General features: G+C 43.9%; 1 protein-coding gene across 1 annotated transcript in view; it reads right to left on the bottom strand.

Moving 5' to 3' along the window:
- Positions 1-113: 113 nt before the first annotated feature.
- The window catches only part of SLC25A15 (solute carrier family 25 member 15), a 31,019-nt gene continuing 14,607 nt past the window's right edge, over positions 114-16,525 (bottom strand). Inside the window, exons 4-7 of the mRNA XM_061171256.1 lie at positions 14,770-14,907; positions 12,424-12,593; positions 4,338-4,496; positions 114-2,691 (exon numbers count right to left, since the gene is read on the bottom strand). Of these exons, the coding sequence (XP_061027239.1) occupies positions 2,567-2,691; positions 4,338-4,496; positions 12,424-12,593; positions 14,770-14,907 (592 nt within the window). The 3' untranslated portion in view covers positions 114-2,566. The remainder of the gene's footprint in view (positions 2,692-4,337; positions 4,497-12,423; positions 12,594-14,769; positions 14,908-16,525) is intronic.

Consider the following 16,525-nt stretch of genomic DNA (forward strand, 5'->3'; position numbering starts at 1 on the left):
TTCCTAGAACCCAGTGCAAATAATTCGTTAAACAACTTGAGAAACTTAGATCATAATCTATCAGAACGATATTGGTATTCTTGATACTGACCTGGAACAGGACTATCCAAAACTTGATAGCAAGAAGTTTATTTTAAAAAATAGAATGGCATCCTGCCAAATCAGTCACATCACATACACAGCCTGGTGGAGGGAGAGTAATTCTAGTGGGCCACGTTTCGTAACTGCAGTGTATATAGAATATGTATTTATATCAGTAGTTGTTATTTTACATCAGGAATCTTGCTGACAAAAAAAAATAATGCTCATTGCAATAAAACCATCACCTTGAAATATCACCATACATAACTCAAACATTCATGACAGTTGGTTCTTAGCACGTAAAGTACTTAAACAAATCATATAGTCAACTATTAGGCAAATAATTTAATGATAGAACACGAGAATTTCTTTAAACACAGTATTTCAAGTTACTCTGTTTTTCTCTGGAGTACAGATCTGAAATGGTACAAATTGTACCCAAATACTGAACCATGAATTAAGCAAATAGAATGAAACGTAAAAAAACCCAACTCTGTCTTAAGTTTCCATTCATTACTCCCACTCACTCTTACTTGCCTCAGACAGTTTCTGTTGAAGATACTCAGTTAAATCTTTACAGGACAACACGTGAGAAGACCTACTGCCAACAGGGCTTAGACAACAGGGGCCCGGTGGGCTCTGGAGCAAGTCACTTCCTGGGGGAAGCCAGTCCCATTTGCTATTTTTGCTTCAATCCAGGCCTGTTCAGAAGAAGCACCACTCAGTAGCTACTGACCATCGAAGTACGGACAAAAGTAAGGTAGAAAAATTGCTTTTCAAGAAAAGGCAAACGGAAGACCAGGCATAGCTCTGGAGCCCATCGGGCACAATACCAGGCATCCCCCCTCCGCTAAACGTCTGCCAGCAGCTGGCTTTCCAGACCCTCTCTGGCTTCTGGCTGGAGTCACCACCGAGGCTGCAGGGAGAACAAAAACTTGTGGAAACTGGAGGTCTCCCACAACGCTTCCGTCCTGCCGACAGGGGCGGACATACCAGTGTGGATCATTATTAACACATCAGCCGCAGGGGCGGATTAACCACTCTTTATTAGAGGCCTGGGTGGTCTCGGAGCAGCACAGAATGAGGAGGCTTACTTCACTGGTGACGACAAGGGCTCCCGTAAACCAGACGGCCAGAGAACAGCTGCCCACCCAAAGTCTATGGGAATCAGAGGAACTGGGGTTTATTAGTGCATACATACGACATAGTTTAATAAAATTACCTTTGCTTCATTGATTTATTAAGTCACACCCCAGAGACCACATCACTGAAATTCACGACAGCCAGTACCCCTTATTAAAGGCTCCAGCATGGCAAGGAGTGAGGGATCCCGAGACAAACTTCAGCCTGGGTCAGCCCTGACACCACTCACGGGGCACACAAGCACGACACTCTGGTTCCCTCTGAAAGGAGACCGCTTTGCCCACAAGCACCACCACTCTGGCCCCAGACGGGGAGCCAGGGCCGCTCTTGGCTTTGGCACTCTACTCCCTGGAAGGGCTTCCGACTGGCAGAGGCAAGGAGGGCGTGGTCCAAAGTCGATCAGCAGCCCATAGGTGGTCCGACAGACTTCTCTGGAATCCCGCCCAGGCCAGGACGCAGAGGCAGAGGCTCAGGGCAGCTGTCAGCCAGTCTTCACAAAGCACCACAGGCCCCTCCCCTCAGCCCCTTCCTTGAGCTCAAGCCCAGCAGAGAGGAGCTCCTTGGGAGAGGAGGAGGGGCTGGCACAGGGGCTGGCCGTGCTGCTTCCCAAAGGCTCTAGGCCACACCCAACAATATGTCCGAGCGTGGAATGTGATCCCACCTGGAAGAAGATGGATGGCACTGTTTCCACAGAGGAGCATCTTGGGAAAATCCAGGATGCTTACTCTGAAACTTAAGAACACGGAAGCCACACCAGTATGCAGGTATATTCTCCTCTTTAGAATCGAGATGGACGTCTTAGTTTTCAAGCACCACAGGAAAACTTTTTAAAAACTTTAACCACTTATTATAGTGTACGTGCTAAGCAGATTTTAAAAGAGACCCACATCTAGAATGGATTAAGCATTTATAACCATCCTCATGAAACATGGTTACCTCTGGTTTTTTCTAGTGAGATCTGAGATGAAACATGGAACTAACCTGTGCTTCACTCACGACACAGAACCATCTAAACCGCATGTACACATACAGGTTTATGCAAAAGCCCTTGATATAGCTCTACTTAGCCTTTCAGATTAGGTACCTAGGGCCAGCAGCCCACCCTGTATGTCCCACCAAGGACAAGAGCAGCAACTTTTCGATTTCAATACAATTATGGGCAGAAATTATATAGTATAAAAGAGAAGCTCTTCTATAAAGTTTAAGGTATAAGGTAGAAAAATGGAAGACAAAAAAAATTCCCACAAAATCAAACAATTCCACATTGGTCTTGTAGTCTTTGAAACCCTGAGAACCGCAGTCCTCAAACACCTTCGCTCGGGTCAAGGCTCGCCAGAGCGCTTCAGTGTGCTTCCAACTGGCTCATCATTGACCTCCGGCTGTACTCATAGGCCAGAAAGAGTGCCCCGTTGGCGGGGAACGCGCGAATCATGGTAGGTTTCAGCCCAGAATATAAGGCCGTTATTCCTAGAAAACAAAAGGGTGACCAAAGACTGAGCTCCCCCCTCCTTGGAAATATCCCACGAACCCACACAGCACAGATATTTTTACAGTTACAAATCCAGACAGTAGCGCTAAAAACCAGCAGTGATGGAACAGGTTTCCCTGGGCTACCGGAACTAGACAGACTAGTAGAAACAAGGGCAAGGGCAGGTCTCCCGGCAAAGCTGGCGAGGCTCAGGGAACAGTCACCAATCCCGTGCCTGTTAACTCCTGGTAAATGGATCAGGCAGAGCAGGGGGCCTCACACGGGCAGACAGAAGGCAACCACAGAGCCACAGACAGCAGCAACGTTGCAGCTTCACCTGGCGGGTGAGGACCACGAGGCACTGGGCCAGAAGACAGAGCACTGACATTGACATCGAAGACCTGTTTCTAGTATTAGCACTGCCCAAGGCAGTTCTGAAGATCCAGGCAGATAAGGGAGGTGTAAGTACTTTGTAAAACTATAAAGTGTAATGCAAATTTAAAAGGGGTTACTATTAGTAATATACAAGATGTCTGTGCTCTATTTGGGGTTAAATCAGTTTCTGCATACTGTTACTGTGCTCGCTTTCTCTCAAAATCAAGACAGAAAAGTGCACATCCAAGTTTTAAGACGTATAGTGATGCTGGAAGGACAAGCCTTTACTCACTAGTGGAATAAAAGTGGCTTTATACAAACACTACTTTAAAAGTCTTTATCCACCTGTATAACTAAAAACTGATAGCAAATCACCTTCAGAAATTGCTTAGTGCCTTTCTCACTGCAGAAGTCTTATCATTAAGGATGTACATTCTTTTAAATGCCTTAGTGATATGCTGTTAGAGCTCATCTCCTGATGATATTGTTTAAAACAAGTGGTGCAGGACTTCCCCAGTGGTCCAGTGGTTAAGACTCCATGCTTCCACTGCAGGGGGAATGGGTTGGATCCCTAGTTGGGGAAGTTTCACACGCCGCAGAGTGCAGCCAAAAAAAAAAAAAGTGGTGCTAACTCTGAAACATTTGTCCTCTTAGACAAAACACACACTTTAAAAATTCCCACCAGGCTATTTAGAAACAAAATCCTGGCCCAAAGGTTAGGAATCAGAGATTTAAACATTCTTGAGGGGACTTCCCTGGTGGTGCAGTGGTTAACAATTTGCCTGCCAATGCAGGGGACCCGGGTTCGATCCCTGGTCCAGGAAGATCCCACATGCCGCGGAGCAACTAAGCCCGTGCACCACAACTACTGAGCCTGCACTCTAGAGCCCGCAAGCCACAACTACTGAAACCCATGTGCCTAGAGCCCGTGCTCCGCAACAAGAGAAGCCACCGCCATGAGACGCCCGCGCACCGCAACGAAGAGTAGCCCCTGCTCACCGCAAATAGAGAAAGCCCACGCGCAGCAACAAAGACTCAACACAGCAAAAAATAAAATAAATAAATAAATAAATAAACATTCTTGAGAATAATGAAGTAAGCTAAAGAAAGGGGTCTGGAAACAAATCCACAAATGTGAATTACATACCCTGTTAGAAAAGTGAGGCAGTGGAAGAGAGCGATTACCCATCTGATCAACCTCGACGAGACTAGCAGCCAAATGACCACTCTCTATATGTACCTCCTCTGTTTCAGCAATTGGCAGACTCACCTTCATTTTTCACGATGCTTATAAAAGTTCCAATAAATCCTGCCTGTTTTCCAGACATGGAGAGAACTTGAATTCTGGATTTGATACAATCCACTGGGTAAACAGCAAGCCAGAGGCAGATTCCACCAAATCCACCACTTAACATCAAAGGGACAGGGCCTAGGAGAAGAAAATGAGCAAACAGTATTTTGTCTCAAGAACAGCTGATGGGATATTTCCAGAGGTCAATGTAGTAGTGGCTGCAGGTAGGTGCAAATACAAACACTAAAGCTGCGGAACACAGTTCCCTGGGGCAACTGCCAAAATGTCTAATAGCACAGGTTCTGTGTGGTAGCCTGGGGCTGTCCCTCATGACTCCAGGACAAGAGACAGCCCTAGTGAGGGTCAGATTTAGGCTGGTCTCTGTGGCCCTCCTGCCCCGTCCTCCAGAGGCCTGACCCCCCAAGAACCAGCAGGCCCCCGGCACCATGGCAACGCCCTACCATGAGGAGTGAGAACAGAGGCCACTGAAACACAGGCTGCATCTTTTTCAACTTTCTCTTAAGTATTTTAATATATTAATGTCCACAGCCCTGATTCTTCCTTTGCCATGAAAAAGCAAAGTTATTAAACATAATAGTTAAGCCTGGGAGCTTGACTATCCCCAGAATAGGTCCAAAACACTGAAGGGAGGTATTTAAGAAAAAAGTAATCACTCATGTGAGCCAAACATTGATACAGTTGTGTCAAGCAGTTAATTAGGATAAACTAGAAAGAAGTACACTTCTCACTGCTCTCAAAACACTATCAAGATTTATTACTAAGTTTAAGCTTATTGCAAGATGATTTATAGGTGATTTCCCCATTTGTTGGTGATATACTACAGGGAAAATAATGTCTGTATTCTCCCCTAAAATGGACCCAGAGCAAATGAACAAATGTTATTCCAGTAAAAAAGTTTGGGTGGGGGAACCTTCAAAATGGCAGAGGAGTAAGACGTGGAGATCACCTTCCTCCCCACAAATACATCAGAAATACATCTAGGAACAACTACATGTAGGAACAACTCCTACAGAACACCTACTGAATGCTGGCAGATGACCTCAGACTTCCCAAAAGGCAAGAAACTCCCTACGTACCTGGGTAGGGCAAAAGAAAAAAGAAAAAACAGAGACAAAAGAATAGGGACGGGACCTGAACCTCTGGGAGGGAGCTGTGAAGGAGGAAAGGTTTCCACACACTAGGAAGCCCCTTCGCGGGCGGAGACTGTGGGGGGCGGAGGGGAAGCTTCAGAGCCACGGAGGAGAGCGCAGCAACAGGGGTGCAGAGGGCAAAGTGGAGAGATTCCCGCACAGAGGATCGGTGCCGACCAGCACTCACCAGCCCGAGAGGCTTGTCTGCTCACCCGCCAGGGCGGGCGGGGGCTGGGAGCTGAGGCTCGGGCTTGGGTCGGATCCCAGGGAGAGGACTGGGGTTGGTGGCGTGAACACAGCCTGAAGGGGGCTAGTGCGCCACAGCCAGCCGGGAGGGAGTCCAGGAAAAAGTCTGGAACTGCCTAAGAGTCAGGAGACCATTGTTTCGTGGTGCGCGAGGAGAGGGGATCCCTTCCCTGTCTGCCCACAGAAGGCAGAGCACCGCCTAAACAAGCTCCAGAGACAGGCACGAGCCATGGCTATCAGCTCAAACACCAGAGATGGGCATGAAACGCTAACGCTGCTGTTGCAGCCACAAGGAGTCCTGTGTGCAAGCACAGGTCACTATCCACACCCCCCAAGGAGCCTGTGCAGCCCGCCACTGCCAGGGTCCTGTGATCCAGGGACAAGTTCCCCGGAAGAACACACAGCACACCTCAGGCTGTTGCAACGTCACACTGGCCTCTGCCGCCACAGGCTCGCCCCGCATTCCAATTATAACTACCGTACCCCTCCCTCCCCCCGGCATGAGTGAGCCAGAGCCCCCTAATCAACCCCTGCTTTAAACCTGTCCTGTCTGGGCGGGAACAGAAGCTTGAGGGCGACCTACACGCAGAGGCGGGGCCAAAACCAAAGCTGAACCCCAGGAGCTGTGCGAACAAAGAAGAGAAAGGGAAGTTCCTCCATGCACCCTCAGGAGCAGCGGATTAAATCTCCACAATCAACTTGATGTACCCTGCATCTGTGGAATACCTGGGTAGACAACGAATCAACCCAAATTGAGGAGGTGGACTTCGGGAGCAACTGTGGACTTGGGGTTTGCTGTCTGACACTGACTTGTTTCTGATTTTTATGTTTATCTTAGTATAGTTTTTAGTGCTTGTTATCATTGGTGGATTTGTTTATTGGTTTGGTTGCTCTCTTTTTATTACTTTTTAATTTTTTTATTTTAACTATTTTATTTTATTTATTTCTTATTTATTTATTTTTCTTTCTTTTTTTTCCTCTCTTTTCTTCTGAACCATGTGGCTGACAGGGTCTTGGTGCTCTGGCCGGGTGTCAGGCCTTAGCCTCTGAGGTGTGGGAGAGCCGAGTTCAGAACACTGGTCCACCAGAGACCTTCCGGCCCCACGTAATACTGATCAGCAAGAGCTCTCCCAGAGACCTCCATCTCAACGCTAAGACCTAGCTCCACCCAACAGCCAGCAAGATCCAGTGCTGGACGCCCAATGCCAAACAACTGGCAAGACAGGAACACTACCCCACCCATTAGCAGAGAGGCTGCCTAAAATCATAATAAGGTCACAGACACCACAAAACACACCATCTGACTCGGCCCTGCCCACCAGAAAGACAAGATCCAGCCCCACCCATCAGAACACAGGCACCAATCCCCTCCATCAGGAAGCCTACACAAGCCACTGAACCAACCTTACCCACTTGGGGCAGACACCAAAAACAACGGGAACTACGAACCTACAGCCTGCAAAAAGGACACCCCGAACACAGTAAGTTAAATGAAATGAGAAGACAAAGAAATATGCAGCAGATGAAGGAGCAAGGTAAAAAACCACCAGACCAAACAAATGAAGAGGAAATAAGACAGTCTACCTGAAAAAGAATTCAGAGTAATGATAGTAAAGATGATCCAAAATCTTGGAAACAGAATGGAGAAAATACAAGAAATGCTTAACAAGGACCTAGAAGAACTAAAAAGCAAACAAACAATGATGAACAACACAATAAATGAAAAGAAAAATTCTCTAGAAGGAATCAACAGCAGAATAACTGAGGCAGAACAACAGCTAAGTGACCTGGAAGATAAAATAGTGGAAATAGCTACTGCAGAGCAGAATAAAGAAAAAAGAATGAAAAGAATTGAGCACAGGCTGAGAGACCTCTGGGACAACATTAAACACACGAACATTCGAATATAGGGGTCCCAGAAGAAGAGAAAAAGGGTCTGAGAAAATATTTGAAGAGATTATAGTTGAAAACTTCCTAACATGGGAAAGGAAATAGTCAATCAAGTCCAGGAAGCACAAAGAGTCCCATACAGGATAAATCCAAGGAGAAACACTCCTAGACACATATTAATCAAACTATCAAAAATTAATTACAAAGAAAAAATATTAAAAGCAGCAATGGAAAAGCAACAAATAACATACAAGGGAATCCCCATAAGGTTAACAGCTGATCTTTTAGCAGAAACTCTGCAAGCCAGAAGGGAGTGGCAGGACATGTTTAAAGTGATGAAAGGGAAACACTTACAACCAAGATTACTCTACCCAGCAAGGATCTCATTCAGATTCAACAGAGAAATTAAAACCTTTACAGACAAGCAAAAGCTGAGAGAGTTCAGCACCACCAAACCAGCTCTACAACAAATGCTAAAGGAACTTCTCTAGGCAGGAAACACAAGAGAAGGAAAAATCCTACAAAAACAAACCCAAAACAATTAAGAAAATGGTAATAGGAACATACATATCAATAATTACCTTAAATGTAAATGGATTAAATGCTCCCACCAAAAGACACAGACCAGCTGAATGGATACAAAAACAAGACCCATATATATGCTGTCTACAAGAGACCCACTTCAGACCTACGGACACATAAAGACTGGAAGTGAGAGGATGGAAAAAGATATTCCATGCAAATGGAAATCAAAAGAAAGCTGGAGTAGCAATTCTCATATCAGACAAAATAGACTTTAAAATAAAGACTATTACAAGAGACAAAGAAGGACACTACATAATGATCAAGGGATCGATCCAAGAAGAAGATGTAACAATTGTAAATATTTATGCACCCAACATTAGGAGCACCTCAATACATAAGGCAAATACTAACAGCCATAAAAGGGGAAATCAACAGTAACACAATCATAGTAGGGGACTTTAACACCCCACTTTCACCAATGGACAGATCATCCAAAATGAAAATAAGGAAACACAAGCTTTAAATGATACATTAAACAAGACGGACTTAATTGATATTTATAAGACATTCCATCCAAAAACAACAGAATACACATTCTTCTCAAGTGCTCATGGAACATTCTTCAGGATAGATCATATCTTGGGTCACAAATCAAGCCTTGGTAAATTTAAGAAAGTTGAAATTGTATCAAGTATCTTTTCTGACCACAACACTATGAGACTAGATATCAATTACAGGAAAAGATCTGTAAAAAATACAAACACATGGAGGCTAAACAATACACTACTTAATAACCAAGTGATCACTGAAGAAATCAAAGAGGAAATCAAAAAATACCTAGAAACAAATGACAATGGAGACACGACGACCCAAAACCTATGGGATGCAGCAAAAGCAGTTCTAAGAGGGAATTTTACAGCAATACAATCCTACCTTAAGAAACAGGAAACATCTCAAATAAACAACCTAACCTTGCACCTAAAGCAATTAGAGAAAGAAGAACAAAAAAACCCCAAAGTTAGCAGAAGGAAAGAAATCATAAAGATCAGATCAGAAATAAATGAAAAAGAAATGAAGAAAACGATAGCAAAGATCAATAAAACTAAAAGCTGGTTCTCTGAGAAGATAAACAAAATTGATAATCCATTAGCCAGACTCATCAAGAAAAAAAGGGAGAGGACTCAAGTCAACAGAGTTAGAAATGAAAAAGGAGAAGTAACAACTGACACTGCAGAAATACATAGGATCATGAGAGATTACTACAAGCAACTATATGCCAATAAAATGGACAACGTGGAAGAAATGGACAAATTCTTAGAAAAGCACAACCTTCTGAGACTGAACCAGGAAGAAACAGAAAATATAAACAGACCAATCACAAGCACTGAACTTCAAACTGTGATTACAAATCTTCCAACAAACAAAGCCCAGGACCAGATGGCTTCACAGGTGAATTCTATCAAATATTTAGAGAGGAGCTAACACCTATCCTTCTGAAACTCTTCCAAAATATAGCAGAGGGAGGAACACTCCCAAACTCATTCTACGAGGCCACAATCACCCTGATACCAAAACCAGACAAAGATGTCACAAAAAAGAAAACTACAGACCAGTATCACTGATGAACATAGATGCAAAAATCCTCAACAAAATACTAGCAAACAGAATCCAACAGCACATTAAAAGGATCATACACCATGATCAAGTGGGGTTTATCCCAGGAATGCAAGGATTCTTCAATATATGCAAATCAATCAATGTGATACACCATATTGACAAACTGAAGGATAAAAACCATATGATAATCTCAACAGATGCAGAAAAAGCTTTTGACAAAATTCAACACCCATTTATGATAAAAACTCTCCAGAAAGTAGGCATAGAGGGAACTTACCTCAACATAATAAAGGTCATATATGACAAACCCACAGCCAACATCATTCTCAGTGGTGAAAAACTGAACCCATTTCCTCTAAGATCAGGAACAAGACAAGGTTGCCCACTCTCACCACTATTATTCAACATAGTTTTGGAAGTGTTAGCCACAGCAATCAGAGAAGAAAAAGAAATAAAAGGAATCCAAATCGGAAAAGAAGAAGTAAAGCGGTCACTGTTTGCAGATGACATGATACTATACATAGAGAATCCTAAAGATGCTACCAGAAAACTACTAGAGCTAATCAATGAATTTGGTAAAGTAGCAGGATACAAAATTAATGCACAGAAATCTCTTGCATTTCTATACACTAATGACGAAAAATCTGAAAGTGAAATTAAGAAAACACTCCCGTTTACCATTGCAACAAAAAGAATAAAATATCTAGGAATAAACCTACCTAAGGAGACAAAAGACCTGTATGCAGAAAATTATAAGACACTGATGAAAGAAATTAAAGATGATACAAATAGATGGAGAGATATACCATGTTCTTGGATTGGAAGAATCAACATTGTGAAAATGACTCTACTACCCAAAGAAATCTACAGATTCAATGCAATCCCTATCAAACTACCACTGGCATTTTTCACAGAACTAGAACAAAAAATTTCACAATTTGTATGGAAACACAAAAGACCCCGAATAGCCAAAGCAATCTTGAGAACGAAAAATGGAGCTGGAGGAATCAGGCTCCCTGACTTCAGACTATATTACAAAGCTACAGTAATCAAGACAGTTTGGTACTGGCACAAGAACAGAAATATAGATCAATGGAACAGGATAGAAAGCCCAGAGATAAACCCACGCACATATGGTCACCTTATCTTTGATAAAGGAGGCAAGCATATACAGTGGAGAAAAGACAGCCTCTTCAATAAGTGGTGCTGGGAAAATTGGACAGATACATGTAAAAGTATGAAATTAGAACACTCCCTGACACCATACACAAAAATAAACTCAAAATGGATTAAAGACCTAATTGTAAGGCCAGACACTATCAAACTCTTAGAGGAAAACATAGGCAGAACACTCTATGACATAAATCACAGCAAGATCCTTTTTGACCCAGCTCCTAGAGAAATGGAAATAAAAACAAAAATAAACAAATGGGACCTAATGAAACTTAAAAGCTTTTGCACAGCAAAGGAAACCATAAACAAGACCAAAAGACAACCCTCAGAATGGGAGAAAATATTTGCAAATGAAGCAACTGACAAAGGATTAATCTCTAAGATTTACAAGCAGCTCATGCAGCTCAATAACAAAAAAACGAACAACCCAATCCAAAAATGGGCAGAAGACCTAAATAGACATTTCTCCAAAGAAGATATACACATTGCCAACAGACACATGAAAGAATGCTCAACATCATTAATCATTAGAGAAATGCAAATCAAAACTACAATGAGATATCATCTCACACGGGTCAGATTGGCCATCATCAGAAAATCTAGAAACAATAAATGCTGGAGAGGGTGTGGAGGAAAGGGAACACTCTTGCACTGTTGGTGGGAATGTAAATTGATACAGCCACTATGGAGAACAGTATGGAGGTTCCTTAAAAAACTAAAAATAGAACTACCATATGACCCAGCAATCCCACTACTGGGCATATACCCTGAGAAAACCATAATTCAGAAAGAGTCATGTACCACAATGTTCATTGCAGCTCTATTTACAATAGCCAGGACATGGAAGCATCCTAAGTATCCATCAACAGATGAATGGATAAAGAAGATGTGGCACATATATACAATGGAATATTACTCAGCCATAAAAAGAAATGAAATGGAGGTGTTTGTAATGAGGTGGATGGAGTTAGAGTCTGTCATACAGAGTGAAGTAAGTCAGAAAGAGAAAAACAAATACAGTATGCTAACACATATATATGGAATCTAAGGAAAAAAAAAAAAAAGGCCATGAAGAACCTAGTGGCAAGACGGGAATAAAGACACAGACCTACTAGAGAATGGACTTGAGGATATGGGGAGGGGGAAGGGTGAGATGTGACAGGGTGAGAGAGTGTCATGGACATATATACACTACCAAATGTACAATAGATAGCTAGTGGGAAGCAGCCGCATAGCACAGGGAGATCAGCTCGGTGCTTTGTGACCACCTAGAGGGGTGGGATGGGGAGGGTGGGAGGGAGGGAGATGCAAGAGGGAAGAGATATGGGAACATATGTATATGTATAACTGATTCACTTTGTTATAAAGCAGAAACTAACACACCATTGTAAAGCAATTATACTTCAATAAAGATGTTTAAAAAAAAAAAAAAATCCACCTTCTGTCCCTGCCAACACACTTACCTAGTTCATCTTTTGATCTCCCCGATGCAAAAAACGATCGGCTCAGCTCATAGCCACCGAAGAAGAAGAAGTAGCCCGGTACTTCTCGAAGTAAAGTGCTCGAGAGTCCATGGTAGAAGCCCAAGGGGCCGTCCTTCCTAAGGATACTCTTCACGACAGACCAAACTGTGCTGGGGGGACACATGGGGTGACAGTTAAGAACAGCGTTCACACCCAACTAGCAGACCTGATGGAGCTCTAACAAGGAAGTAGCTCATTTTATAAACAGAGGAACCAGAATTCCAGCAATAAAAGGTTTTTGTGGGAAGGAAATATCTCCGAGAAAGACAGGTATACAATTATTTTGTAACAAGTTTTATCACTTGAACTAGTCTGTGTAAAGATATTTTATTACAACGAAGGCATACATTTCTAGAAATCATTATCAAAGATCTAAAAGAGCCAATACCCATTTTTTCAATAGTGGGTAAGTGAAATTACAATGAGATTGTCCAAACTCAGGGAGAATAAAATGGCAGTGTACGTGCCCAGTCCCTTACCTCCCTTGATTCCTATCTCCTCAGCCTTTCTTTTGAGCTTGTGTGTTTTGAGGGAATTGGTTCAGGTGTTTAGGGTTTGTTTTGTTTTGCATTCACCCAGGGAAGTGAGCAACAAGCCTTAAACGTTACTTAAAGGGAAGACAAAAGAAATTGTAAGGGCTGAGCTATAGCTCCTGTAAGGCTCTAGATGCACCCAGTATTTAGTTCTTAGCGAGGTAGGTGTGTAAGAATTTTTACGTGAAGCAGATCAGAGCCTGCAGAAGCCAGAACAGGGGCACCTTCTGGGCAGGCTCCTCTTCCTGGTGGTGCAGGGGGGCAGGCCATCCCTGGAACAGCACCACAAACCACACCTGTCAGCTTAGCGAGCCCTGCACTCCTCACTCTGTTCTCAGCCGGTGACCTGGCTTGGATCAGGGAAGGATCAGGCCCCCAGGTAACAAAGGCCACCTGCTTTTATTGATGATCTTCCTTCCCAGGCATTACCCACTAGCCAGGCCCTGCCTGCAGTGCCCCCTCCTTCTATCAATACAATGAAGAAGTAACAAAGTCACCCCACTCAACACAATTCGCCTGTTTCCAAGCCAGGTCTTAACCCCAAGCTACCAAATCCCAGGCTTGGGCACTGCTATACCTAAAATACAGTCAGCCAATATTTACTTTTGTACAGGGTGTCCGTCTACCTAAGTCCTTTGGATCTAACAATTACTTTCTTTAAAGATACTTTAAACGACTTTTAAGGGACACAAGGGCAACTTTCTGGGTGCTGTTAAAGATCTATTTCTTTATCTAGGTACCAGTTTACAAAGGCATGCTCATTTTGTGACTACTTGTGGAACTGCACACCTAGGATTTCCTGTGATTTCTGGGTGTGTTCCTGTTATTGTGTGTACATTGTATTTCAATAAAAAAGCATTAAAGACTTAAAGTTTTGAACTTCTAGGCTATGAATAATAGATTCGAATTGGTTGTAATGAATCTCACAGGTGCAGGAAATAGGGCGCTATTATGAACCCCATTCTCACTGGATGGAAAGTGATGACTCTAAAAATGGTCAGTTTACCTAATGGTTTTTCCCAGGAGATTTACTGGCTTTGAGTTAACTTCAGCAACAACCACGAGCAACCCTTTAGTTTAGATAAATAAGCAAGTTTTGAGATTAACAAGGATAATAAACTGATTTTCAATTCAAATATATAATAAATCATATTGTATATGATACATACATTCACAGGGTAACTAGAATCTGTTTTCAAGACAGAGTTGGAGAGTGATTCGATCACTGAAGACTTGCTATGCTTATGAGGGTTTGCATGAGTGTTTCCAGAATCTGGCTTGTTTGTAGGTACACTTGAAGGATTCGGGGGGAGGTAAAGGAAGTCACTGCTAGGATCTCGGATGATCAGCCTGAGCACCCGTGTGAAACTGGGGAGTGAGCAAATATTCAGCCCAGAATCCAAATTGGCAGTTAGGAAAGCTCAGCGCTCAGTTCCAAAGCCGCTGCTACGTGCCTCCCGGGATAGTTGGGGGTCATGCCTTATGCGCTCCACAGGCCAAAAGGGGTGTAAGCCCCTGCTTCTCCACTTTGGGGATATTAAATACTTGCCTGCAACATTCTGTGGGGTGGATGGTGATTCCAGCCACCACAGACAGTGTGTTCAGAAAATTATCCTCAGAGTGGAGGTGGAGAGGGTTGTTTGGACTAGATAAACTGTTTCTCTGCCACTTAATTTTAGTACAACGTAAAATTTAAAAATACTGGATACACCAAGGCGACAAGACCCCACGTTTGTGCCCGAGCAGCACTTACTTCTGGCTTTTGGCTATCTTTCCCGACGTCTCCATTTCATACATGGTCTGCAGCCGGCACTTCACGAGCTCGGTGGGGCAGAGGACCAGAGCAGCAAAGGCAGAGGCAAAGGAACCAGCAGCTGCATTCTGCAGGTCACTGGAAGGACACAAGCACAGGAGGCCGGTTACCCACCCATGATTCATGCGCTCGGTCTCAGCATGCCGAAACACTGGTGGTAAAGGAGAGCAAGCTTGAGGGGAGAGGAAGACTTCCTCAGTGCCCACCACCAGGCACCTGCTGCTTCCTCTGAGGAGCCCACGACCCTGTGAGAGTGACAGCAGTACTCCAATTTTCATATGGGGAAAACGATGCATAGAGATGCCACGAACTGTGCTCAGAGTCACACAGCTGCTAAGCGGCAACGCTAGGCTTCAAACCCAGGTCTGCCTGACTGCAAGCCCGTGCTCCTTTTATTAGGCATAGCTCTGTGGGCTGGACGTTTGTGTCCCCCGCCCCCAGATTCCTATGTTGAAGCCATAACCCCCAATGTGATGGTATTTGGAGGAAAGCCTTTGGGAGGTAGTCAGGTTTAGATGAGGTCATGAGGGTGAAATCCTCTTGATGAGATTAGTCTCCCTGTAAGAAGAGACCAGAGAGCTGGCTGGCACTCTCTCCACCATGTGAGAACACAGCCAGGTGGCCCTGTGCAAACCAGGAAGAGGGCCCTCACCAGACACCGAATCAGCCGGCATCTTGTTCTTGGACTTTCCAGCCTCCAGAGCTGTGAGAAACAAATTTTTGTTGTTTAAACCACCCAGCCTGGGGTATTTTGTTCTAGCAGAGCCAGAACTAAGACAGAAAGTGACACAGAAAAACCAAACCAAACCAAACCAAACCAAACAATGTGGGAGAAAAAATTCCCTATGGTCCCACCACCCCAACACACACACTATTAATACTTCAGTGTGTTTGCCACTGAGCTTTAAATAAAAACAGGTTCTGAGGCCATCCCTACGTGCCTCTGGATTCAGCCCAGAGCAACCACAAGTGTAATGTAACTGCTACAGATGAAAACCCAGGATACATTTTTAACCAAAATGTTGCTCATTGAAAAAAGATTTCCCAGTTCAGCTGATGACCTCATGGACCTCAGCTGCACAGAGGGCACGAGGTGGGCGAGTGGTGCTGCCAGTGTGAGTCAGCAAGCTCGATGGCTGTAGGGCAAGTGGCAAAGCTGGAAATATAAATGGAAAATGAATGCACATAAGTACAAAAATGCAAGAATTCACTTCATCTCACATGGGTTTAGTACCACCAGCCTCAGTCACCAGCAGGGGAGTGAAACTGGAAAGAATATGGGGGAAAGTACAAGAAACAAATTGCCAGGAAGACTCCTGAGAGTTCATGGGGGTCAGCAAAGGAGATCCTCTCCAAACCCTGGGAGGATGTTCTATCACGAGAGCACCGCTGGCACCTATGGGGACAATCTTTAGTTGCACAGAAAGGACTGAGCTGCTCACAGCAACAACTGGCTGTGACACTCACCTGTTAACTGCCAGCATCCGGCTGTCGCTGGACGACCAGGACAACTCACAAACCTCCAAAAGCCCCCAACGGTAACCCCCTAGGCAGCCTGCCCAGGTAGCGAGGTCCCCTCACGATTTCTCTTCCATCTGTGAGCAGAAGCCTAACAGACCTACCACATTCAACTGTCCTAAAGTTACAATAAACTACCCCACTTACATCAATGGACAGATCATCCAGACAGAAAATC

Source organism: Eubalaena glacialis, chromosome 16, assembly GCF_028564815.1.
Source record: "Eubalaena glacialis isolate mEubGla1 chromosome 16, mEubGla1.1.hap2.+ XY, whole genome shotgun sequence".
In the NCBI taxonomy this organism is placed as follows: Eukaryota; Metazoa; Chordata; class Mammalia; order Artiodactyla; family Balaenidae; genus Eubalaena; species Eubalaena glacialis.